The following is a 26,848-nucleotide window of genomic DNA, read 5'->3' on the forward strand; positions in this document are numbered from 1 at the left end:
ATCATGTTGATGATGAGGCACGTAAGCCATTGCCCCTCGTTCCACTTTGACTCTATGTTTGCAGTTGCTGCTGCTGTTGTTGCGGCCGTTGTTCCTGCTACTTCTTTGCCTGGCTACTGATGTTTTTTGCGGTTTCACACTTTGGTTAAGGTTGCCTGCCCTTCGCCCTGTATTTTTTTTTTGTTGTGCCTTTGTCGGGGGCAACAGCCGGGGGCAAGCATTAACCAGACATAGCATAAGGCATATATGGATACTAAATTAGGATTTTAATTTGACAAAAGAATTGAAGAGAACAAAAAAATTAAAAGTTACAATTTGTGGTATCTTAGAGGCTACTACTTAATATATTTGTCCATGAATTTCTTATGAAAGTCAGAGCGTAGTGCATCATTGACAAAATGTGTCTTCTTCTCAGGCACAGAACGGGCACAATTCTTGAACACTACATCATCATCCCAGCGACGCTTCACTTTGAGATCGGCACCCATGCCGGAGGCACGTCCCGCTGCCGAGGCTTGGACCCCGGGCTCATAGTTGATTAACGGATTGCCTGATAGAATATTTTCCATACGTATCCGTTCATCTTCCTGCTTCTTTTCGGCCTCACGTCGAGCCGTTTCTTGCATACGCTCTTGTTTGATTTTTTGCAATTCCGCCAAAAGGGCAGCATCATCATCATCGGAATCGCTATCCGAATCGGAGCTATCATCAACGGCTTCATCAGCATCTAAGTTTACGGCCTGTTGTTGTTGTTGCTGCTGCTGTGCTGCCTGACTGTCCAATTTGGCCCGCTTGCTACTGCTACTACTACTGCTGGTATTGTTAGCCTCAATGGCCTTGCGCACAATGGAGGGCAAAGCCTTGCCCATGCTGGAACCAGTGCGGGCATCACGTTCGCGTTCCTCCAACTCCTTGCGAAAATCACGGTTGCGGATTTCCTCGCTAGTGCCTTGTCCAGTTTCTCTGCGGAATTAATGCAGCATTGCTGTTAAACAAAAGTCTTTATAAATTGAACATCACATTCTTACCTGTATTTTAGTTTTGTGTGTCCAGGTAAATCACGGCTGGAATATTGTTTGCTCAATGCGCTCAAATCCTTCTCGCCACGCCCAGAGCCACCACGGGCGGGATCAAATGTGGGACGGGCTGCTGTGGTCATTTTTGGTTTATTTTAAACTGTGGGAATCTTTTTATTAAATTTATTATCAATTTTAATACGTTTTTGCTCTATGTTAGCTTGTGGTAAATAGTGTGGCCAGCCGATAGTTGCTACATGCATGCCTTAGTGTGACCGGAGCAGCACAAAATCATATGGGCATTGAATTAAAAATAAAATCTGGTCACATTAACAAAACAGCAAACTGATGGGCGCGCGACTACCTGTGCCACTGTCGAGGTAGCAAATATAGAATTATCATATTTTAAACTAACAATTGTTGCAAATTAATGCAACTTTTAGAATTCCCTAATTCCCATTCCCGCCAAAGCTAGTCATGCTATCGAATTTACGTGGTCGAAGTGGACAACTGTTGCGTCACAGTATCCAAAGAAGATGTAGAACTACAGCCACTAGTAGTAGTTCCAGCCTGGAGCATGGACAGCGACAAGATAAGACAACGTCCACAGAAAGTGACAGCCTGACCATTGGAGACATAACCGTACGTTTGACTAAACCGCAGCATCCGTATTTGGTGCCACAGCAATATGGTAGGTAAATATAAATATTGGACGATAAGATCAAAGTTCATTTTACTTTGGCATCTCTCCCCTCTCAGTTCAGTACGCACCAGATGGCACCCTTCAGCTAACACAATCGGCATTACACCATCTTCGTTGGATGCTACAGAAGGATGCACTAAAGCAGGATATGTTTCTTTTGGGCCAGCCCGGACCACTACGTCGTCAGTTGGCCATGCAGTACTTGGAATTAACGCAAAGGGAAGTCGAATATGTGGCCCTAAGTCGAGATACAACAGAAAGTGATCTAAAGCAGCGACGTGAAATTCAGGACAAGGCTGCAATATATCATGATCAGGGAGCGGTAAGAGCTGCCCTCAATGGTCGTGTCCTGATCCTGGATGGTGTGGAGCATGCCGAGCGAAATGTTTTACCCATATTGAACAATTTGCTAGAGAATCGTGAAATGCATTTGGAGAATGGCAAATTTCTAATGGCACCCGAGCGTTACGATAAACTTCTTGAGGTGCCCATTAACATTTCCCATACTTGTGGTGAACATATTTATAATACATTTTCGCTTACAGAGCCATACTCGCCAGCAGCTAGAGGAATGGGGTTTGTTACGCGTCTCGGAGCATTTTCGAGTGGTGGCTTTGGGTCTACCAACACATAAATATAAAGGAACACCGTTGGATCCACCACTAAGATCACGCTTTCAATCGCGCAATGTCGAGTCTCAGACATTTGGCGAGCTGCATAATGAACTAAGCCAAGTGGGACCTCAAGTGCCTAGCGAACAGCTGAAGAAGCTACTCACTTTTGCCTTAACACTTCAGACAGCGGATCAAGATCTACAATTGCCGGATTTTCCAATGCATAATTTACGCCTGGGCGTCCAAATGATGGTAAGTAAACCACATTTGGATTTTAAATCATTCTCATCTTGATTTTTTTTTCGATCCCCCAGCAAGCTAATGCCAATTTGAGTCTTTACGATGTAATCACTTCTATCTATCCGTACCAATCGCTCTTGAAGCCCGAACAAAAGAAACGTTTGACAGAGCTTTTTAAGAGTCTTCAGCTACAACAGCTGCCTGGGCAGAATGTACAACGAATTTCAAGTAGCAACAGTAGCCAAAACCCAAGAGAAATACTCATTCAATTAGATGAGGTGAACTTATCATTGCCCGGAGGTCAAACAACCCATAGTGGGTCTAACCAATTTGTGGATTTGCCACATCAGCGGCAAGCTTTAGCTTCCTTGCTGCAGTCGTATGCTGTTGGAGATGTCTGCCTGCTGGGCGAGAAGGGTGTGGGCAAGTTAACTTTGGCCAAGGAATTGCTACGCCTGCTTAATCAAACGGCAGAGCCCATGATGTTGTACGAAGACATGACATCAAGAGATTTGGTGCAACAGCGCATCACCAGTCCAAAAGGAGATACTATTTGGCGAGATTCACCCTTGGTACGGGCTGCCAAAACAGGTTCAGTGGTCATATTAAATGGCCTCCATCGCCTGCATAAGAGCACGGCCACTGTGCTACAGCGGTAAGTGCAGAGATGCAACTGATCATTCCGTATGATAATTCATTATTCCATTTCATTTAGAATTATTCATGATCGTGAATTGCAATTGTGTGATGGTTCTACACTGCTTCGGCGTGATCGCTATGAATCCCTGCTGGGGCAGGGCTTTACCCCCGAGCAATTGACCCAGCAAGGCTTGCTGCCCATGCATGAGTCATTCCGCATTGTTGCTCTGGCCGAGCCACCTCGTCAGCAGATCAACTGGCTCACGCCCGAGATGCTTAGCTTATTCCTCTATCAAGAGTTGCGTCCCCTACACCAAAGCGAAGAACATGAGCTGCTGGCGAAGCTATGCAATAATAATTTGCCTGAATCTATGGGCAAGATCCTAGAATTGGCTCAACTTTTGCGAACCTCGCATGATCCTCTGCTTACGGCACTGGCTGGAACCCTGTCCACCAGACAACTAGTGAAATTAAGCCGTCGTCTAAGTGCCTATCCATCAAATGGTCAGAGCCAGCTCAACGAGATGTTACAAAACACCTTCCTAGCCAGATTTATGCCTGCCTTGTCGCGCGCAGCTTTGGATCAGGCCATGCAACAGGTGGGCATACATCCCAGCAGTTCGAAGAGTGGCAAGTCGAGCGATTTCAATCGAAAGATCTCCGTAAACGGTGAAATCCTTAGAATTGGAGAAACGCAATTGAAATTGCCAAAATTGAATCAGAATGATCAGTCCAAAGTACCTAGCACTTTATTCTATGAGATGCCACAGCATGTGGAACTGTTGGAAAGACTACTACAGGATTATCTGATTGGTGAGCATTTGCTTCTGGTGGGCAATCAGGGTGTTGGCAAGAACAAGCTGATCGATCGTCTGTTAGAGCTAATGCAGCGACCACGTGAATATCTGCAACTACACAGAGACACCACGGTCCATAGCCTTACCATGCAGTCGACATTGAGAGATGGCCAGGTGGTCTATGAGGATAGTGCTCTAGTTAAGGCAGTGAAATCGGGTCACGTCCTGGTCGTGGATGAGGCGGACAAGGCTCCTGTTAATGTAACCTGCATTCTGCGTACTCTTGTGGAAAGTGGCGAAATGGTATTGGCCGACGGACGACGCATTGTGCCTCATAGTGCTAGTTTGTCCTCTGCGGATTGCATTGAAACCCATCGCGATTTTCGTCTGATTGTGCTAGCAAATCGGCCAGGTTTTCCATTTCTGGGCAATGATTTCTTTGCCGCTCTTGGGGATGTTTTTAGCTGTCATTCAATCAACAATCCCGAACCGGAGTCGGAAATCTATTTACTCCAGCAGTATGGACCCAATGTGCCAGTGGCGACACTTCGTATGCTGGTCAATGCATTTGGTGAACTTCGCAATTTAGCCGATGAGGGCCTACTCAATTATCCTTATTCCACCCGTGAGGTGGTTAGCATTGTGAAGCATCTGGAACGCTATCCCGACGAGAATATGTCCGAATTGGTGGGCAATGTTCTCGACTTTGATCGTCATCAGCCGGAGGCATTGCAGCAGGTTACCCAAGTGCTGGCCAAACATGGCTTACCCATTGAGGCTTACGCCAAGGGTGAACTCCAGCTGCTGCGCCAAAAAAAGAAACTCGAGGCCTCTGTGAATCGACACAGTGGTCTTGGTGTATCGGGTCCAAAGTTTGGTAAAATCGATCCGAAGAACGAACCTCATGTGGGTGGAAACACTTGGGCTGGTGGCAGTGGTGGCCGCGACACAGCCGGCCTGGGAGGCAAAGGTGGTCCCTTTCGACTGGACAAGGGCCACAAAGTGCATCAGCTAAGTGATGAGGAGAAAAACGATATACCCGAGGAGATTAAGAAAGCGGCCAGGGAAATGAATCGTAAGGCGTTCGAGGAGAAGTTAAAAGAGATCAAAATGTCGTCGCATGACCATCAACTCTATGCTCAGTTTAGTGAGCCAAATCGGAGGCAAGTGCAACAGCTTAAAGCCATTCTAGAAGCTATGCAGACCAAAAGCAAGGAGCGCCAGTGGCAAAAATATCAGACACACGGTGATCTTGACGACACGCGCCTAGTTGAGGGCATTACGGGCGAGAAGAACATCTATAGAAGGCGAGCAGAGGCAAATCCTTGGGCGGATCATCTGCAAGAGAAACCCAACCGCCTGAAACTAATTGTCGATGTATCAGGCTCTATGTACAGGTAGGTCTGTCTTCTCCTCCTTTTGAACCCATGTATATATTCACATTGTTTTTACAGATTCAATGGTTTTGATGGCCGACTGGACCGTCAGCTGGAAGCCGTCGTCATGGTAATGGAGGCCTTTGAGGGTTTCGAAAAGAAAATTGTCTACGATATTATTGGTCATAGTGGTGAGGGATGGGAAATACCCTTTGTAAATGCTGGAAAACCACCAAAGAATGACAAGGAACGCTTCGATACCATTCGCATGATGCATGCGCATTCCCAGTTCTGTTGGTCTGGCGATAGTACAGTGAAAGCGGCTCGTGAAGCTTGCACCACCCTGGCTGCCGAGGAGGATTATGAGAATGCTATTGCCGTGATCCTAAGCGATGCCAATCTATCACGCTATGGTATTCCACCCAGAGAACTGGCCATGGCTCTTAAGCGTGGCGAGCCCAAAGTAAAGGGCTATGTCATATTTATTGGCAGTCTGGCAGAAGAGGCTGATGAGTAAGTTGCATTAGCTTTACCTTTAAATCTGCAGTCTAGCAACTTCTTGTCTCTTTTCTTCCAGAATTAATGCAGTAATGCCCGCTGGCCAGAGTTTTGTTTGCATGGATCTTACCAAGTTGCCTCATATTCTTAAGCAAATTTTTACCTCATCCCTGATATAGTGCAATTCACACAGAACAAAATCAAAGTAGCTAAGTCTAAGATATAAACTAAGTAAAAGAATTCTGTGTTAAAGTGTATTTCTGTTAAAAAATAATAATTGTTATCTGTAAAGGTCTCAATTATTTGTTTATATGTATATAATTAGATGAATTTACAAATCCGACCTTTTGGTAGGCAATAATATATTGTTTTTACCTTATAACCGAGCAATGTTCTTCAAGTCATTTGTAGTTTGATCCTTGATCTTTGCTAGTTGATGATTTATCTGATGGAAGTATTAGCCTTAAACAGTTTTCAACATCAATTTTAATATAAAACTATGACTATATTTTCATATATGTGTGTCGTGACTGTTTTATTTAGTGCAAATTACTTTTGTCTTTCTATATTTTTCTTTGGCTCGCGACATTATATTATTAAACCCATCATTGTATATATAAATATGTACTTGTATATTTAAACGCTTTTCTTTTTAATATTACACATGATTAATTCTCTGATTATCGCAAAGTTGGGTATATAATTCGCTAGTTTCGTTTGAATGATCTTCTTCTGTATGCGTACGGCCCATACGGGATTGGTTGGGGCGTCATTGTATGGTCTATCATGTGACCTGAATTCGCTATAAATCTGAATCCCATATAATCCTTAGTCACTGTTGTTGCGTTACCATAGTCTAGTGGGCATCCGGTATCACAGTTTTTGTTTGACAATTTCAAACAGCAATCATAAAATTTTTGATCCAATTGTTTGAAAAAATCACGCAGACTTTCGATGATCTCGATCTTTTTGGCCTCAGGGCCGCAGTTGTGTGATTCCACATGAACTATGAAAATTAGTAACGAACAAACGATTAAATGTTGATGTTTCATGGTTGAGGAATTAACGTACACTGAGAGTCATTTGTTTCTTGATTCATTTTTCACTCTTCGTTATCGCAATAACCTTAGGTATATTTATGTATGTGAACAATTTGTAAACAATCTTAGCGCTCTCATCTGCGAGATTCGAATTCATTAATAATTGGGAGAGATTGTTATATGTACACAAATATGAAGATAATGTTCTTAATGAGCAATATTTTAGAATATAAAGATCGCCGGCATTCTCCGACAGAAGTCTTTTGCTAGTCATAAGCCGCAATAAATCATTGAAGGAATGAGTTAGGCTCTTCAGTTGGCTGCTTTGACAAGATCAGGCCACACTTCTCTTTATAATTCTAGTAGTCATAGCTCAATTAAAAGATCCTCGAGAGTGGCCTACAAAAAGTTTTTTATTACTCATTCTTAGTACTTATCACTGATGAATATTTACATATATATGCATATAACTCATCTGGTTGAGACTCATCTGGCTCAGATTCAATTAATTCTCCAACAATGAAGCATCAACATTTAATCCTTTGCTTATTGCTTTGCTATTTCTTAGTTTATGTGGAATCAAACGAATGCGGTCCTGAGGCTGAAAGTATCGAAAACATCAACACTAAGCGTGATTTTTATAAAGAATTGGATCAAAAATATTCGGACTGCTGTTTAAAACTCTCTCATAAATCTTGTGACTTGGGATGTCCATTTAAAAGTGGTGGCAGCTCCCAAGAAGATATACCCGAAATGGTCTACAGAACTATGAACGATCCAGGATCTAAGCGGAACCATAAAGATAAAACTCTACCTGTAAAAACTGGACCTTGGGCAAATAGAGACGTCTTGTGAATTTAATTTAAAAATATCAATTTAAATATCAACGTATATCAGAGCCTTGATGTAATAACTATTAATAAATTTAAAATTCTAAATATAAATTTTTAAATTATTACTCAGTCAATTAAACACACTCCTGATCCTTGCTGTAAGTTGCCTCTTTGTTGAAGAATTTTTACAAACTGAAAGCTCTTCTCATTATTTCGAAACAACTCATTAAATTTAATTCAAGTATTAATTCTTGACAACGATTTGTCAGCACTTATTATAAATATATGTATTTCCCCGATCTAAAATATATTTGTTATTAGAATACAGTTTTGAATCGATCGAAAGGTTCTATAGTTTAGAGAAAGTTGCTCGTTTTAAACTCCATATTCATTTAATTTAAAGTGTCTGATATCATTTTGAAAATATCTTCAATTGTGATAAATGTTAAATTATAAATTTTTAAAAGTCCGCGAAAAATTGACCGAAATACAGCCTAAACTTTGCGAATCTGTAACCTTGCCCATTTTTGACCGCTACCGAAACTCACTTTAATGCATTTTATTTCATTAATTTGAAAATTCAGTGTGTTGATTGTTGACCGATTTTCATTTATTTCCTAACTTGTTGTATATTGAAAAGTGATCTATATTGTTAAATTTGTTTGTGGAATTCCTAATATATCTATAAAATTATAAATTGGCCTTATGAAAATAATTTTTTTGGTCTGTTTCCTTGTTGAATTTTGTTGCTGTTGTTCATAATATTTATTTAAATTGCCTTGCTTTTGTTGTTGTTGTTATATTTGCTATTCGATTACTTCTTGGTTTTCGTTTCATTTATATGTAGTTAAATAAATGAAGGTGTATATATGTCTATGTATATATATTTTTACAAAGTTTATAAGTATTCAAAAAACAATCAATTTTATTTTGTTAGTTTTTATTCACTTAGAGCTCGACAACGATGAGTGTGGACTGATGTGGTGTGTAGAAGGATTAAGGATGTATGCGATATAGTATGAGGGATCCATTTCAAATCATAAGAACAATATCTTTTTGTGATTTGGAGTTAAATCTGGTTTTGGAAATTTCAAAAAATGATGGTTTACATAAAATTTTGGTATAAAAATCTATAACAATATGTGTGTGTGTGTGTTGTTTGTCTGTTTGTTTAAATCTTATTTTTGTTTTTTTGTTGTTTTTATTAAATTTTTATTTGTTTTTGTTGCACATTACATGTAACATTTCGTTCGTTATGGTTGAAATGCTTGGTTTTGTTTTGTTTTTCTTTTCTTTAATATATATGCGTATATTCAATATTGTTGCAATTCATTAATTTATGTGTTAGCAAAAACGCTTAAATATACATACAATGTATCTATGTATATATCTCCATATTCTCGTCATACCCATTTTTTATTATTAAGATACTTTTTTTTCTTTACTTTTTTTTAGTTTACATAATTCGTTTTTTCCCATACAGAATTAATTTTAGATTTGAAACAAAACAGAAAAAAAAAACATACATACGCAAATATATACTATATATATTCATAATCATATATATGATATACATATTAATATATACACGTGTTTGGAGGTTGTTCTTAAAATTCTTTTGCAACTCTGAAAATATTTCTAAAGAATCTCGTTTAAACTAATTTTAAATTTTGAGAATTTAATTTTTTGGAAATTTTCGGAATTTATTTTTGGCAAATCGTTTGAAGGGCATTCAGAACAACCTCAATTTAACTTCTTTTTTTTTTATTAAGTTTTTATTTTTGTTTTCAATTTTTTTCTTTTATTTCTTAATAGGTCCGAAAAATTGTTATTGCTAAACATGATTGAAATATTTATTTGTTTTATTAATTAACAAATTTTGGTTTTCGAATTGTGAGAAATCAAAAAGCAAAAGAAGGCAAAAAATAGTTAATCATTAATGCATTTCTTTTTTTCTCTTATCTGTTGGGAGTGGAGGGGGAATATGTAGCGAGGAAGGAGGTGGACAAAGAAGAGCCTTCTTCCTATGCATTCCTTTCCGTTTACAAACGAATAATTTTATTTAACAATAGGCAAAATTTATAAATAAACATATTAGTTTGACTTAAAAACATAACAACAATAATTTTCGTTTACTTTTCAATACGTGAGGGGGAATCGGGATAATAATACCGAAATTTGCTTCTAATATCGGTTATTGCAATTCATTTAAATAAGGTTTTTAGCAAGGCTATTGTTGTTTTTGCTGTGTTCTTTGTTAAAACGAATAATCATGGGACTAATATGAATGGAAATTACAAGTACAAATTTAGGAAAGGTAACGAAAAATAATTTGATTTCTGTTTTGGGATTGATTAGTTTCTATTTGGGTTCGGTTCCTCGAAAGGTTACATACCGATACGATATATTATATACCGAAACACCGTTATTATCGTTGCATTTACCAAAACCGTAATTCATTTCGGTATCATATCCCAATTCGCCCTCTCTCCCTCTCTTTCTCTCTCTAGATCACGCTCTCCGTCTCTTTCGCTTTGTTTTCGTTTTCGCCTCAATACACACAATTTGTGTTATGTACAAGGATAAAATTAAAAAATGGACGACATTAATGTTACACAGACCTTTATGGTCGTTTTTAGGGATAAACCCATATTACATATATATGTAAGAGAAAACAAAAGTCTCTTAAAATTACCTCACTATCATATACTAACACATATATGCATTTATATTTTGGTAAGCATATATAAACATACATATACATATGTATGCGCTCGATTGCCTCGTCGGATTGACTGATTTGTTGTGTTTTTGTTTTTTGTTGTTGTTGTCTTTGCTTTCTTCATACCATTATGTGTATATAACTTGGTTAATGCATTTGAATCTGTACAAAAATGGATGTGTGTGCGGATATATATATATATATATATATGTATGCTGTGAATACATATGTATTTTTATCTACATTTTACAAAATGATACATTTTCTTTCTTTCATTTATATAGTACCTATGTATTTATTTTTGTTGTTCTGTTTATATCCTTACAAAAAGCATGTCCGTATTTCATTTGTATTCTTTTTCTCTCTCTCTCTCTCTCTCTATGTGTGTGTGTGTGTGTATGTTTCTTATTAAGATTTCCATACCTTTATCTTTACTTTACTTTTATACCAACAACAAAAGCTCCAAAAAACGGAAATGTTACAACTTCTGTTTGTTCAGTATATATATATATATGTATGTATGTATGTATGTATATGTATGTTCCAATACTAGAGAAATTTTCTTTGTTTTTAAAGCTACTTTTATTGCTTTTGATCTTGGTTAAAGTTCTTTATGTTATGTATGTATGTGTGCATGTTTAAGGCAGTTCCTTTCATTTCGACCATGTTAACTGACTTTAATAGTGAAATTCGAGAAAATTTGAAAACAGTCGTTAATGTTAATTTAATCGGACCACTTTTAGTGAAATCTTTTGAAATCTATGGCTTGTGGCCAAATTGTGATTGCATTTTTGTAAGGATATAAAATCTACGGTTTCGTTAATATGTTTCTTTTGTTTGTCTCTTTAATTAATCGTAGCATATAAAGATTGCGTCACTTTTTTCTATATACATTTCATATGGCATACCTAACTACACACACACACACACACACACGCACACTTACAAAAGCACATTCATACACACACATACATACACACGTTTCGTTTATGCTTACAAATTTTGGCGTTTGCATTCAATGTTCGTCTATATTGATATATAAATATTATTAATTGTTTCGGTTTTCGGTTTTTCTTTTTCATTTTGTTTCTTTTTGATTTTGTTAATTCAATTCTTTCATTTTAATAATTGTTTCTTCTTTTGTTTTCGTAACTATTCATATATATATATATGTTTATATTGATCATATATTTTTGTAAAAGATAATAATAATAAAAAAAAAAAGATTAGTTAAATAAAACCACAGACTGGATAAAAATTAAAAATAAAAAGAAAAATTAAATAAGAACTTCACAAATGGGATTACTGATTAGGGTAGAAAACGATATACAATACATATACATATATGGATATATATCCTTAGACTATGACAAGATCAAGGAATTAATCCACAAGCATTCGACAACTCCAAGTATAGGAATGATTTAATAAAATTGTGAAAATGTGTTCATGAGTAAAAAGTTTGAGTCTAGATTCAGTTGACTTTGCTAGACAATCTAAAAAATGTTGAAACAAATTATTACTTTTTAAAGAATTGTGGACATGATTTTGGAAGTTTCCTAGCACTCACTACTCGTATATATGTATATATATACATATAGATATATATCATATATGTGTTTATAATAATACCAATATCAATAATCCCATTTACAAAATGGTTAAAAAAAAAAAATAATTAAGTTTTACAACATTATTTACAAAATCGAAACTGGGCTGATTTTTGTTGTTATTTTGTTTTTCGTTTGTTTTGTTTTTTCATTTTCTTTCGTTTAGCTAATGTTGGGAGGAGGTGAAATTGGCCTCAACTCAAAAGAAAGTTGAAAATTTGCGTTTATTTGGCGTTTGTTGATGATGATGATGATGATTAGCTGCATTCACAGCACCAGGAGCACCAGCAATGAAGCCATTACTTAGTTTCCCAATGGGCACCGAGGCATAGGCTGCCGGTTCAATGGCCGCCTGCGGCGGATGGTGATGATGTTGTTGATGCTGCTGATGGCTAACGACAACTGGTGAGGCGGGTGGCATTATGACAACAGGCACAACCACGGGTTATACGGAGATCTCATAGTTCATGTCATAAATGCTGGCACGATCGGGTGTGGCCGAGTTCGATGAGTTCTGCATTAGATGCTGGGCAGCGTTATTCTGTTGGCCTATACTATTTGATGTTAGGCCACCATTTTGTTGTTGCTGCTGCTGTTGTTGTTGTTGCTGCTGCTGTTCCAGAGTCTGCATTTCCATCGAGTCGGTCATCTCGAGGGCACGCACAAAGCTCATTGGTCGTGTTGGGGTTTGCTTGCGTTTGATTTGCGGCGATGGTTGTGGTTGGAGCGACACACTGGCGGCACTGGAGGATGGGGCAGCTGCCAGAGGATTGGGTGGAAAAACTGGTACACCGCCTCTTAAAGCTGGCTGATAGCCACCACCGACAACTGGGGCACCGCTAACCGTATTACTGCCGGCAGCTGAGACACTGGCCAGACTGCCACTGCTGCCGGCTGCCCCAATGCCACCGCCGCCTCCATAACGAAGTATATATGTTTGAGCGGCAGATGTCTGTGGCATTGTTGTGGGACTTGTGGGGTTGGAGCGATGATATGAAGCTGCTGCCGCAGCAGCCGCAGCCGCCGCCGCTTGTTGTTGCTGTTGCTGCTGAAGTTGTTGGTGTTGCTGCTGGGCTGCATAGTCCTGTAGCCGCGAATGCGTCATGATTAGTGGATGAGCCCCACCGCCAGCCGTGATATACTGGGCATGCGGCATCACCCCAGCTCCGGGTGTATTACTATTGGGCAGTGTTCCCGCACTGCTGCCAATGCTAACTGTGGCCTGGCCTCCATTGCCACCGACGCCGCCGCTACTAAATCCCGGCGATGTATCCTTCCACATGTAAACTCCACGCTGTGGACTTCCAGCCAATTCCCGTATATTATCGACAGTATTGTTTGACCTGGCATAGGACAGCTCATTACCGCCGGCGCCCTGACGCACTAGCTCACCCTCGGAGAGGAAGCGACGCTGTGGACTGCCGCCATACGCCGCTTGAGCCAATGCCGCATGCTGTGGATGGGCATGGGCCACCGCCTGTTGCATGGCTGCAAGCGATAAACAAAGGATTACATTCGTTCAACAGAGATTGGGGATTTTCTCACCTTGCTGCTGCTGCTGCTGCTGTTGTTGCTGATGCTGCAACATTACCCGCTGCTGTTGCAGTAGCAATTGTTGCTGCTGCTGCTGAATGGTTGACGCTTGTGGATGCTGAGGTGGCAGACCGCTGGCATATTCATAGTAAGCAGCTGCTGCTGCCGCTGATTGTTGCTGCTGTTGCTGCTGCTGCTGCTGTTGCACAGCCTGCGCATTGAGGCCTATGAAATCTGGACGACGTGGCTGGGTGGGTGTGCCTGGATTTGATCTGTATGGGAAAAGCACAAAACACGTTTTATCAATACATTTTACATTTCCATGTTAACAATGCCAGTTGAAAGAGTTATCAATTGAGTTATTGTAGGTAAATCAGAGTTAATTATTAATAAATGAGCGCCAAAGCTCTGTCCGGTACAGCGGCATCAACAACAAACAGAATGTTAATAAATAACAAAATCAGCGGCAACACACGGCAACTGTTAGACAATTAGATGACGGCGATAGTGAGAGGCTCTGAGACTGATCGAATGACTTGACTGACTGACTGACTAACTGATTAAATTAAATGAAATGAGGTATATATGCATATGTGGTGTGTGTATGTGCAACTCCTTGACCTTGTCTACCTTTTGTGCCCCAAAGTCTAGACAGACTGAAAATCTGCTGATATTGTTGTTTCCTCATTAGATACAATTAGATGTTAGTTTATTACAACGCCAAGAGAATTGAGAATACATGTTTAAGTTAATTTTGGGGCGTTTTTTCTTTCTAGGACCAACGATAACGGCCACCATTGCTTAAGAGACCACTGTTGGCCACACGTTGGACCACATCGACCACAGTGCGTGGAACATCGGCACGCACCAACTTGAACATCAGATGTAGGACATTGACCACACAGTATAGCAAACTGCATGCAACTATAATGGGGGCCAATATCAATTTGGTTTGCATCGAATAGCGCGTTGTGTCTTCAAAGTCAAAGAAATCCCAGAGATTGGCATGGCCAAGGAAATGTTTTCGCAATTTGATAACCTGGCATTTCAGCCAGCTAAAGTACCAGCATAGAAAGAACAGAATATTGGACATTATGCAGCCAAGCAGGAAACCGAAAAGCGTTACATAATCCATTTTTGAATAGTGCAATGTGGTGCCCAAGCCGCCGGCTCCACGTGCCAACATAGATTGGCCCAGCTGAAATCTGGCCGTAGAGTTGCCATCTCCCATGGCCCTGCGAAGACTGTTGCCGCCATGAGAGAAGATTCTTGAATTTGCTGCCGATGCTGCCTTCTCCTGCTCATTCTCGTTGGTATTATAATAATTATCAAGCTTGCTGTTGTCCTGAGGATTTCCATCATCCCCCTCAGAAATGGGAGACGTTTTAAGTGGTGGAGCGAAACGCCTACCGGGCACAAAATTTGCCGGTCGCTCGCCACCGCCAGCCCTGTCTTCTGTTGCATTGGTCGTGGTCATGTGCCATGGCATGCGTTGCTGCCTTTGAAGAAATTGTGTGCTCAATTGCGAGACCCGATCACCCAGACTAATCCTTGACGTATGTAACATCTGCTCTCCATCACCATTCTCCTCGTTTCGTGGTGACTGCGGCTGGGCCTGCTGCTGCTGCTGCTGATGATGATGATGGGAATGATGATGGGGACCATGAGGATGATGATTCTGCTGGTGCTGATTCTGATAATGAAGAACTCCCGAAGGCTGATTGGCTTCCGGTCTGACTGTTAGACCAGCGGCAGCTCCACCTCCACCCTTAATCCTGTGCAGGCCATTCGTCTCGAATCGCATTCCATTGAAACTAAATTGACGACGAGCCCGCAACTGGGGCGGAGTGGCCGCCGTTAAAGGCAATGTTTTACTCAACAGATTCAGAGGCTTCGCTTGATTTTGAGTGTTGCTGCTGCTGCTGCTGCTGCCATTGCGGTTATTGTGGTCCATTCTGTTTTCTTAATGTTCTAACTTTAGCCAATGTCTTAAGGGTAAGGAAATAATAATTTGCACGCCAAATTTAGGACAAGAAACCAAAAATATATTAAATTGAAATAAATGAAAAACGGAAATTTTTCGTATTTTTCGTGCTACTGTTTGTTTTTTTGTGCTCAAGCAATGAGAGATTGACTTGTTATGATAAAATCGAAAAATGTTTTACTTCTACAAATTTGTAGAACTTTGTACTTTTATAAATTTGTTAGTTTAATAGCATGGCCAACTATGGCTTGAACCAGTTTTATCAAATCTCACGTCGGGGTCACCACAATGAAATTTTCTTTTTGAACTTAATAATAAAGGCTTTAACAAACAAGCGCGTTTCTTTTCGATATTTCAGTGGTATATACGTTGAATCAAGACTGATCAACATTAAAATGCCACGTCGGGGTCACCACAATGAAATATTTGGTTTTTAATCTCATAAATGATGATGGGTTTTTGTGAATTTTGAAATTGGATATTTTCCATTTCATTAAACAAGCTGTTTTTTGTTTAGAATACATAATCTTTTGTACAATTTGATAAATAATGGAAAATATATACAATTTCCCTGCACCTATTAGTTGACAATGTTGTGTGTTTATGCATGATAGAGATAAAGAGAAAGAGAATGAGTATGTACATAGATACATATATGTATATCAATGTTTCTTTATATTTAGATAATAATAAAAAGTTTGAGGTGTTAAAGGCGGACGCAAAACAAGAATGAGAAAGGAAACCGCAACGGAAAAGAAAACGAAAAGGAGAACTCACCTCACGTGGAAATAAAGTAGAAGTAGGTAGTACGTACTAAGGTGCAGTTTTGTTTTTGTTTTATTTAATTTTTGTTTTTGGTGTTTTGATGATGGTCGTTTGGTTGGTTGGTTCATTGGTTCATTGGTTGGTTGGTTGGTTGGTTGGTAGTAGAAGTGGGGAGACTTGAGAGCAGAAAAAGAGCATAGAAACGACGATAACGACGACAACGGGGCGACAACGAGGAGGTCGATGAGAACGATAAAGCTGAACTGAACTGGTTCATTCCTGGTATCCTCTCTCTCTCACTTAAATGTTTAACACATTAAACTTACATTTAAGACTTAAATTTATAAATAATTCATTTATTTTTCCTTTTTATTTTTTAGTTTTCGGTTTCTTAACTTTCTGTTTGTTTTGTTTGTTTTTAAGCCTAAGAATTAGTACTGTTCTCAGAATTTGAGTATTGACTAAGAATAAACAAAGCAAAATAGAAACAAAATCACAGACAGAAAAACAGACGCAAAAAAATATAAAATTAAAAAAAAAAAAAACAAAACAACACACGGAATAGGAAAATAAAATTAAGGAAAAAAAGAAAAAGTTGAAAAATAATTAATTAGTTTTTCATCAATCATTTAATTGGGGTAGAGGAAAAGCATTTTGATGAAAAAATATGTAATGAATGACAAAATAAGGTGTAGATAACAAGAGACAAAGAGAGAAGAGACAAAGAAGTAGAGCGATAGAGAAAAATAAGCAGAGGTAGAGGAGATATGTATATGTACATGAAGATGGATAGATTACAGAAAACTCATAACATTTGCTGCTGCTGCTTCATTTCTAAGACAATCAAACGGTAAACTAGTTTGTTTCGAATTAGTTTCTCAGTTTTGTTTTTGTTTTTTTGATGTAAGCCAATCATAGAAATTTTGAACTACCCCTATAACCCCAACCCCATACACACATGTACGTACAACAAAGAAAAGCAATCACAATAAAGGGAAACTTGAGCGAGCTAGTGGGCGGGACGATGGGCGATCGGCGAGCGGAATGAAGCAAACGCAACCAAACAAAACAAAATGCAACATCAATAAGAAGACAGGCGAGGGCTAATCAAAATGTTTTAGACACCTTCATCAAATGGAAGAGACAAAGGCGCCACTGAGAATTGGGATACTTTTGCATTGATTGGATGCATTAATCTCAAGACTTTTTGAATAGCCCTCGCGAATGCATTTCGTGAGCGTGAAACAGCGGCGTTTTGGATTTTCGGCGAAACAATCAATTAATTGCTTCAATTTGGTTTCCAATTAACTAAACTCAACTCACCTTCTCACTGGACTGGCCATCACTAGAGGCGTTGCCACGCCCAGTGGCTTAATTCGTTGTTGCATGGTGGGCGTGGCCGTTGTGGTCCCACTACGTTGATTTTGTGCTACTGATATAACCTGCTGTTGCTGCTGCTGCTGGCCATTGGGGCCGACACCGACATAACCAACTCCTATTACACTGCCAGGATGATCCGGCGATAGGGTATCACTTGTCGTATAGCCACGCTGAGGATCTAGACCCCTGTGGTGATTAAGAATCGATCAATAATTTGCATTAGCATTACATATAAAATGCAACAGCTTACCTGGGTCTCGAATGCGGACTATGTCTGGGATGATAGACACGCATATGTCTAGGTGAATCACCTCCGCCGCCGCCGCCGCCCCCTTGCGAATTATTGGGCACCACACCCATGCCCGTGCTAATGTTGCCATTTAGACCCGTAGGACCAACAACCCCATCGCTAACCTGGGGCAGATAAAAATTGCTTGAATTGTGACGCTGCAACGGCGGCGTCGGTTCGCAGTCTTGACTCTGTGAGGCAGGTGGCGCTTCCAGATCTGTATCCGAACACTCTCGACCAGGTGATAGCTAAACATAGAGAGAGAGAGAGAGAGAGAGAGAGAGAGAGAGAGAGAGAGAGAGAGAAAGGAAGATATAGAAGAGAAAACAATCCAATCAGTATATATTCAATGGAGTTTGCTTCAGTAGATATAATTTTGGATTCAATTGAGATTAACACAGAGACTTAGGCCTACATTAAAATGCAAGATTTGTGAAGAGACAGAGAAATGGAGACTTAGAAGGAGCAAAAAGAGATAGAGAGAGAGAATATCAAAAAAGAAGAACAGAGAAATGAAGTAGAAGAACAAAATATTCAATTGACAAATGAATGAATCGACAGTGAGATAGAGAGACAGAGAGAGAGAGAAAGAGGTAGAGAGAACGAGATCGAGAGAATAGTAAGTGGACTTGTGTGAAGGGTAAGGTAAGGTGATTCCTCTCCCCACCTTACCACGGAATAGTATGGCACAGCATGAATGAGAGAAGCCCGCAAAAACGGTGGGCGAAAGCATTGCAATAAACACAAAAAGGAATCGAACATAAAAAGGATATTTCTATATACTTGAATGTATATAGGGAAAACAGAGAATTGTCAGAAAAAAAGGAGCAATTTTAGAGAAACAATAACATAATAGATATAGTTTTTGGTAGACGATCCTTTTGTTTTTCATCTTTGGAGAATTTCAATTTGAAGAGGGAGGAGAATATCAAATTTTAAAACATACCAAACCCTGGCGTTAATTTATAAAAATCATAAATTGGATAATTGGAAATATAGAAGAATGGACAATTTTGTTGGCAGGTTTATTCAGTGGATGGGAAAGGTCAATCAATCAATCAATCAATCAATCGGCGGCATTGGAATCGGTAATCAAAACAAAATAATCGATAACTAAATGATATGTTAAAATTTGGTATTGTAAGTTGGTTTTTTTTTTTTTAATTTGTTTTTTTGTTTTACCTTTCTTGGTGCTTGCAGTAAGTGTAGAGTTTTGGTTTATCGGATTCTTTTTTTTTCATTATTTTTGTTTTTCTTTTGGCGTTATCATTTTCATTGTCTTTGACCAATTCTTTTCGATATAAATATGTATGCTATATATATTTATATTGCAATATATAGAGAGATAATACGACAGTCTTGTAGGTAGTAGTAGTAGTAGTATTAGCATTTACAACAAATTAAATTAACCGAACAAAAGAAAACAATATATATATATACATATATGTATATATATAAACTATAATCATAATAATGAATGGAAAAGTAAAGAAAAACTAACAATAAAACAAAAGTAAAAGGCAAACTAAACAACAGAAGAAAGAGAGAGAGAGAGACAGAGAAGAAGAAAGAGAGCAAGCCGCAACTAATTAAAAGTGGATGGATAGTATTTATATAGGATAAGCAAAGTAAATAAATAGCTAAGATTAGGAGTGTATCATAAATTTGAGTGATGATAATGCCAGCAACTAACTTGAAACTAAGCTAATCAAAAGCATATAAGTATTCCACTCGAGTTCATTAGTTAATATTGCTTGAGAATTTTGAAAAGTTTTCGAAATTTACACATTATGAGAATTTGTGAGAAATCGTCTAAAGAGCTCATAAATTTATTTATGTATATCCTTTCCCCTTTTTTTTGTTTTTTTGCTGTTCCTGGCAAACATATGGTCAAATTTATAATACCCCATTTTCAGAGGGGTGCAGTGTAGGGTAATAAAAGGTGTCGAACTTTCTTCATAATAAATAAATCAACAAAATAAATAAACAATGCATCAACAATAACAACAACATGCAGACTAAATATAAGAGAAAAGATAAGAATAATAGCAAAAATATTAATTGGTGTGACTGTGTGTGTGTGTCTGTGTGTGTGCAAACATTTGAAAATTGTGCAAAGTTTCTCTTTTAAGCTGAAGTTTTTGAGAAGAAAACGAATGTTGAGAATGGCTGAGAATCTGTGGACTTGTCAAGAGACTTTTGCAATTAAATGACAACTCATTCGAGTCGCGAGGCCAAGCTGGAGTATCTTGAATGTAGATCTAAGAAGTTAGATACATTCTAGGCATTAGAAACGGGAGAAGAAGTCTCCTCATGGTGCATAAATTACATATATTTGCATGTCCTTCAATTGCAGCCGCACATGACAGGCACATGGGCGTGGCACTTAAAACCGAAACAGAAAGAAACTTAGAAGAAACTGCTTGCCTCTGATGTGAATGAGAAAACTTTGTGAAATGTCTTTTCGAAGGTAAGTCAAAGGACAGAAAGACGGGCAAATAAGAAGGCGAAAAGAAGCATAAAGAAAATGTAAATGAAACTGAACAAAATAGAAAGAAAACAACAAGAACAACAACAACTAAAAAGAAAACACACAAAGAATGGAAAAAAGCAAATAAAAAAGAAAAAGGCAGACGAAAGCTGAAACTTTCGTTTCGGGATAAAAGATTTTATAACAACTTTTCTAAGAGGCAAAGAGAAAGTGAGAAAAGCAGAGAGAAGGGGGAAAAATAGGCAGAGAGAGAGCGAGAGAGAGAGGGAGAGATAGAGAGCGAAAGAAGGAGCTTGAGCGCCACACAAGACTAGGGGCAAAACAACAATAAACTCTGAGCTAGGAGGACACAACAAAAATAGAAAAAGAAATTTCTCTTCTACGAATATTTATACAATGTATATATGGAGGATAAGCGGGAGTTTTTTTTCCTTTTCGGGAGTGGTTTTGGAGGGGGAGGTAGGTATTATTATAATAGGAATAATAACAAAGGACGAAAGGAAGGAAACAAGATAATGAACCAAACACATACACACTCACACACACACACACACACACATACATTACGCATACAAGTAAATGAAAGAAATAAATATACAATATACAAAACAAAAACAAATGACAAAAATGAAGAAATAGAGTAAGAATTAGTGTCTACTTAAAGCACTTAAATCGAGACAAATGAACAAACAACATTAATAATTACAATTACGTTTATTATGTCAACGAGAATACAACAACAATTCGAAAACAACAGCAATTAACTAATCCAAACAACAACAACAACAATCACAATAGTCGAAACCATCAAAGAGAATGCAACCGTTATTAACCGAAACAACAAAAGTTCCATAACACTTTATTTATGATTAACCATTTCGATACAATCTGCCAAGTAAATTGTTTAAAAACTCCCAAATAGTTTTTAATTTATTCTTATCATATGATTTTCTTACGTTAATGGAATTGAATTACTTTTTTAAATAGAATAAAACGTTGAAATTTAACATCAGAAACTTAATCAGAATAATCTTAATGGATGTTGTAACTGTTAAATAATCGATTTTGGAATTTGAAAACCGTAACCATAACTGTTATCGAATCGGTTTTGATAAATAATTGATAATTAAATATGAAAATTGTTACTTAATTGTTGTAATCGTTTCAGTTGCATTCCCCTTAAATTTCATACAACAGGTGCAACAGGTAAACCTGTACACCAAAGTTATTGTCTTTAAGTTTTTAGTTGTTGTTGTTGCTGCTACTACAGAAACACACACACACACACAAGCAAACACGCAACACACATACATAATTTACATGGTTAAAGATTATAGATACATAGATATATTTAATAAGAATTTGTTTTTTTTGAATAAAGTTTTCGTTTTTTCTTTTGATGTTTGTATCGTTTGTCGATATTTTGTTTTTTGATTGCAAACAAAATTTGTTTACCCACCTTACTATAAAGCGTTGTACTGCCCGACCGTTGATTATAACCATTGCCCTCGGCCATATAAGTCTTTACCTGAATTCCACGCTTCTCCCGACTTGACTCGTAGTAGGAGCGGGGTGAATATTGTACCGATGATGTACCACGCATACCGCCACCGCCACCGCCGACGCCAACACCACCACCACCACTGCCAATGGCATTGGCCTGGCCATTTCCACCGGCACCGCCCGTATTATTGGTCTGTTGATTGGTCCGATCGTTGCATATAGTGCTAATGGCCTGATTTTGTGTCTGCGAACGTCTCGATGCATATTTCTTAGGTTTGAGTAAGCTGAAATTATAAAAATATAGCCACTAATATAGGGGAGAACGGGTGAGAGTGATAGAGTTACCTCGGATACTGCGGTCCGAATTGAGTATAACAACAATTGTGCCAACAGCCACGTGAGAATGGATTATAGCCGCCCTTAAACTTGCCAGTAACCTGTTCATTGGTGGTACGACCACGTGATACCAATACCATATGAAAACCGGTTAAACCGAATATGGGTATGGCCAATATTGTAACAATACCCATTAAAACGATCCTACAATTAGTTACACAAATTATGTTAAGTATAAACCAAAATGAAGTGCTGAAATTTGAAAAAAAAAATGTGCAATAAAACAGTTTAACACAGTGTGTTTTTGAAAAGGATACGCCACAATCGGAGCCGTGTGTTTAATATGCGGCATTATCTTGAGAACATAGACGAGGCACAATGAGAATATGCTCAGCATATGTATCGATAGTGAGACAAGAAAAAAGAAAAAGAATCTGTAATTCCGTCTGCCAATGCAATTATTGACCCAAGGGCAATGATGATCAAAGGTCTAAAGTGAAACGAAACAAAGAAACCGCATTAAAGATAATAAAGATATTTGAAATGGAGTCGAATACATACCTCTATGCAATGATTGCATACAGAGCAATGAGAACAACGTGGCGGTCTATAAAATTTACAGGTAACACACCATTTCATTTTAACCGTAATGCCATTGATTTCGGCATTCTTATAGAGTGGGGCGCGTAACTCCTCCTCGCAGTCTTCGTCGGGCGAGGCTAGGAATGCAGTCAAGATTTAGGCTGTGCGGGACTGATGCTTAACAATTCTGAGGATAACGTTACATACCTTTGGGTATAATGCCTGGATCCATAAATGTGGCCAATGTGAAATTGGCCAGCACAAAGAATGTGATAACACCTTGATAGGCCAGCACCCATGGATGGCTTTTAACATAGAATTGGCAGCTGCAACAAAAAAAGAGTGAGGACACATCAATTAGATTAATTCGAGCCAAACCACTTGTTATCAAACAAAATCACAATATCATTTAAATACACAAAATCTGGTTAAATAACTTGATTATATTTATTCACATACACTCAATGTGCGTGTGTGTGTGTGTGTGAGTGAGTTTGTATACAATGTATTTTTCATTACGTTTTCAATTTATTTACCCTCGTGGGCATTTGGAATACCCTTTCAATTATTGCGAACATTCAATTTGACAAGCTTAAGGCATCAAGGATAATATTCTGATCACTTTGATCGAGTGTAGATAAATGTAGTAGACTCCTTAACAATAATTGTTTTATTTTTGTTGTTATAATTCTAGATGAATCGAATGTGAACCATAATATCATCTATATAATATGATTGCTTTCTCATTATAGGAATTGATCTGTACTATATCTTTATATGTTTCTAAAAAGTGCCTACCTCTGTTTTATTTCGTATTACGTTAGTCTTAAGTATTATCTTTGGTAATATCATTTACTAATGTTAAAGTATGAAAAATTATACTTTTATCCAGCTGAACGTCATAAGTTTTAGATTACATTAGATTCATAGAAATAAGCAAAAGCGATTAGGGCGAGGGATCTGGATCAAATATATTTCTGGAGAAAACTTAGTCCATGTAATCAGTTATCCAGACATATTCCCATTAAATTCTGACAAACAAATCGAATTTCAGTTTACATTTCAAATCCCTCTTTGTCTCTCTACCTCTACCTCTCTCTCTCTCTCTTCTCGCTGTCTAATGGCAAAAATATATCTAGAAATCATTAGTAGTTTCTAGTTACGTTAGATTTTTGTCACGTAATCGGTAATTGTTGTCCGGTTATAGGTTTCATAAGTGTATAGAATTTTGTCGCCGCATGTTTGACCCGTGGGCTCAAATGATTTATTTTATAAACTTTGGTTTTGGATATTTGTTGTGTATGTTTGTGTGCTTTTTTTTATTTATTTTTTTTTTTTTTTTCTTATTTGCTTGCAAAACTTGTTAATGAAAATAAATTTCTGACGCCGTCGTTGTCGTCGTCGTCATTATTATTGTTGGTGGCGTCGTTTTGCCTGATAAATAATAACAATAATAACAAAAGCATGTGCAATTCTGTACGCAGTTGTTGTTGCTGTTGCTGCCTCCGTTGATAATATCCGCCGGCCATTGCCATAAAAGCTGACAATGAAAAAAAAAAATAAAAAAAAAAAAAAAAACCAGCAGAAAGAAAAAACTATGCACAAACAACAAACAGACGTCAGCAGCAGCAGCAGCGGCAACGGCGATGGCCGAGGTAAACGCTTAGTCAAGTTGAGTCGAGTGCCATTGCCACGCCTTTGTAGGCCCACCTGCCCCCACCACCACCATCACCACCCCCTCCAATTCTTTTTCTCTTCCTCAAACGCTTCGTCCCCTCTCCCTCTATCACTCTTACTATGACTGTGTTCGTAACGAAAGTGTGTTTATGTGTGTGTGAGCCATTTGAATACTGCTCTAGTTGTTGTTGTTGCTGGTATTCTTGCTCAACAAAAAGTGTAACAAATTTACACTGAGAAAAATGATTATACAGTTTAATCGTCTAAGACGAAAGAGTGCCTCAAGACATACATATGTAAGTGTATCGATATTTTGTAAAATCATTAATCTTGATCACTTTTAAAATCATAAAATCATCAACTTAAACAAAATTTTCAAAAATTTTTAAAAAAGAAGATTAAAATTGTTTTATTAATTTGTAGAAAGTAATTTTAGTTCATGATAGTACCACAAATCTTTGAGAATGAGTTTTCTGAACTTTTTATAGATCCTCAGGAATCTTCACTCCTATTCATCTGACCATGGGTGTATTTATCTTATATTAGAGATCGTTCTTTCTTTTTTATGTCCTTCTTCATTGTGTTCAGTGCATCAAAAAATAATTTCAACTGTTGATGTCCAGTTTGATGCTTTCTGTCCCTTACCCACTTTCTCTCTCTCTCTGGCCGTGAACAATCAATAAAATTCAATTGCTCAATCTCACCTTAACCGTCGTCTCACCCACACGAAATTCTCGTCTTGCTTCCCTTTCGCACACGCCATAGTTTTGGCCATCAATTACTGTCTTGTTGTTGTTGTTGCTATTGCTTTTAACGATTATGTCGTCGCTTTTACCCATCAACCTCTTCCTCATTCTCATGGCCACTCGTTCGCCCATCCGAATGCCACCCGATCGCCCTTCCGATGTGCTACCAATGTCAATGACGTTAGCCCATTTAACCGTTATTCGTTTAACATTGTAAATTGCCAAGTTTGTGCATGCATACCCAAACACACATCCAAACAAATGTATGTACACATGTGTGTAAGTATGCGCAGGGCGTGGGCATACATACAAATGTATGTATGTAGATGTGCGTAGGTGTGCATGATTGTGCGTGTAGTTAGGTAAAAAGTGGCCAATTTAAAATACACACATACACACATAGTTCAATTTTCGTTTTCACTTTTCATTTTTCATTTAATTTTTTGCATGGCTAAAATCCACTAAGAGGGACGACCCATTATCCAATCTTGGCTAATTGCAAAATTTATGAAATTATTTTTCCAACAACACTCAGACTCCGACTGTCTCGGCAAATCGCCGCCTTGCCCCCGCATATTCCCTTCCTCCTTTTCTCCACTCTCATCCATTCACGTGCACTAATTAAAGCAAGCAAAAACAAAAAGAAAAAATAAAAATAAAAACAATTTTAATTAGCATAAAAAAAGAGCCATGCACAGTTTAAGAAACGAAAAGATGGGCTTTTTTTTTCCTTAGGAAGGGATGAGGGAGGGGGTAGGAGTGGCGACAGGGGTGGGGGGTGGGGTGGTGTATGTGGAATGGTACTGGAAAATGGCGTCGACATTTATATTTTTAGTTATAAACAAACACACACACACTCACACACAGCCAACATTACGCATACGCCCCAGAGGCCCATCCATTCAAATCCCAGAAAAACGAAATACAAAAAGCGAAAAAATACAACAAAAATTCATTTGCCTGTCATAAATGCTACACACAATACAACAAAAAAAAAAAAAACAACAAAAAATAAAGTAAAACAAAACAAAACTCAACAAATTTCAATGCCTTGTTAATAAAAGAAAATAACGAATTGCATTTTATTTGCGTTTTTACCCCTTATTATTATATTACCCCATCACGACTTGTCAGATACCCTGCATAAATTCTGTGCTATACAGTAACTGATCTATATAGATTTTCCCTTTTGTTAATTTGGTGACAATTCTTCTTAAACTTTAAAAACTTTAAGAGCTGAAAAAGTTGTTTTGAGTAAGGAAATTATCATAACAATCTACCGCTTTCCCAACAGAAGGATACGCTACTGTTTCTACATGTCCTTATATGTGTGAAAACTTTGAGGGTTGTCTTTAAGGGATTCATGAACATCCTCTCATCAATATCTTTTAAAAACTTGTCAATTTAATCCCAGAAAATGCCAAGAGGCGTCTCGAAAAACAACTACCACAAATGATTCTTACTCACAATTTGA

General features: G+C 38.1%; 4 protein-coding genes across 11 annotated transcripts in view; 1 reads left to right on the forward strand and 3 right to left on the reverse strand.

The window, feature by feature from the left end:
• Positions 1-245: 245 nt before the first annotated feature.
• Positions 246-1,270, reverse strand: c12.1 (spliceosome-associated protein CWC15). Its single transcript, XM_068302776.1, has 2 exons — positions 1,029-1,270; positions 246-963 (listed from the first exon to the last, which is right to left on the reverse strand). The coding sequence occupies exons 1-2, from the start codon at positions 1,157-1,159 to the stop codon at positions 336-338; spliced, it is 759 nt and encodes a 252-aa protein (XP_068158877.1). The 5' UTR covers positions 1,160-1,270; the 3' UTR covers positions 246-335.
• Positions 1,271-1,360: 90 nt separating this feature from the next.
• c12.2 (von Willebrand factor A domain-containing protein c12.2) lies at positions 1,361-6,399 on the forward strand. 3 transcript variants are annotated; one of them, XM_068302903.1, is made up of 8 exons: positions 1,382-1,396; positions 1,460-1,707; positions 1,776-2,203; positions 2,265-2,585; positions 2,648-3,228; positions 3,289-5,406; positions 5,464-5,898; positions 5,963-6,399. In XM_068302903.1, exons 2-8 carry the CDS (start codon positions 1,494-1,496, stop codon positions 6,060-6,062), a joined length of 4,197 nt encoding a protein of 1,398 aa, XP_068159004.1. In that variant the 5' UTR covers positions 1,382-1,396; positions 1,460-1,493; the 3' UTR covers positions 6,063-6,399. The 3 variants fall into 3 exon arrangements, with proteins under 3 accessions (XP_068159002.1, XP_068159004.1, XP_068159005.1); XM_068302901.1 differs by having other exon boundaries at positions 1,361-1,707; XM_068302904.1 differs by lacking the exon at positions 1,382-1,396 and having other exon boundaries at positions 1,593-1,711.
• A 2,280-nt stretch (positions 6,400-8,679) lies between these two features.
• Positions 8,680-26,848, reverse strand: part of Zdhhc8 (zinc finger DHHC-type containing 8) — a 29,313-nt gene continuing 11,144 nt past the window's right edge. Inside the window, exons 3-11 of one of the 6 annotated variants that reach the window (XM_068283623.1) lie at positions 23,159-23,277; positions 22,931-23,073; positions 22,687-22,859; positions 22,379-22,573; positions 22,059-22,317; positions 18,001-18,287; positions 17,694-17,936; positions 13,634-13,893; positions 8,680-13,576 (exon numbers count right to left, since the gene is read on the reverse strand). In XM_068283623.1, the coding sequence (XP_068139724.1) occupies positions 12,534-13,576; positions 13,634-13,893; positions 17,694-17,936; positions 18,001-18,287; positions 22,059-22,317; positions 22,379-22,573; positions 22,687-22,859; positions 22,931-23,073; positions 23,159-23,277 (2,722 nt within the window). In that variant the 3' untranslated portion in view covers positions 8,680-12,533. Of the gene's footprint in view, positions 13,577-13,633; positions 13,894-16,513; positions 16,832-17,693; positions 17,937-18,000; positions 18,288-21,989; positions 22,318-22,378; positions 22,574-22,686; positions 22,860-22,930; positions 23,089-23,158; positions 23,278-26,848 lie in introns of those variants that run through there. The other 5 variants (XM_068283621.1, XM_068283622.1, XM_068283620.1 and 2 more) reach the window with 5 other exon arrangements.
• Positions 14,295-15,798, reverse strand: LOC137571913 (uncharacterized). Its single transcript, XM_068283626.1, has one exon. The coding sequence runs from the start codon at positions 15,573-15,575 to the stop codon at positions 14,394-14,396; it is 1,182 nt and encodes a 393-aa protein (XP_068139727.1). The 5' UTR covers positions 15,576-15,798; the 3' UTR covers positions 14,295-14,393.

This window comes from Drosophila tropicalis, unplaced genomic scaffold (assembly GCF_018151085.1).
Source record: "Drosophila tropicalis isolate 14030-0801.00 unplaced genomic scaffold, ASM1815108v1 contig_158, whole genome shotgun sequence".
Taxonomy (NCBI): domain Eukaryota; kingdom Metazoa; phylum Arthropoda; class Insecta; order Diptera; family Drosophilidae; genus Drosophila; species Drosophila tropicalis.

Coding starts and splice junctions, on each gene's coding strand:
- c12.1 (XM_068302776.1), bottom strand. CDS start 1,159: ATGACCACAGCAGCCCGTCCCACATTTGATCCCGCCCGTGGTGGCTCT. Junction 964..1,028: donor CACACAAAACTAAAATACAG/GTAAGAATGTGA, acceptor TTAATTCCGCAG/AGAAACTGGACAAGGCACTA.
- c12.2 (XM_068302901.1), top strand. CDS start 1,494: ATGCTATCGAATTTACGTGGTCGAAGTGGACAACTGTTGCGTCACAGT. Junction 2,204..2,264: donor GTTACGATAAACTTCTTGAG/GTGCCCATTAAC, acceptor TTTCGCTTACAG/AGCCATACTCGCCAGCAGCT. Junction 5,899..5,962: donor CTGGCAGAAGAGGCTGATGA/GTAAGTTGCATT, acceptor CTTTTCTTCCAG/AATTAATGCAGTAATGCCCG.
- LOC137571913 (XM_068283626.1), bottom strand. CDS start 15,575: ATGGACCACAATAACCGCAATGGCAGCAGCAGCAGCAGCAGCAACACT.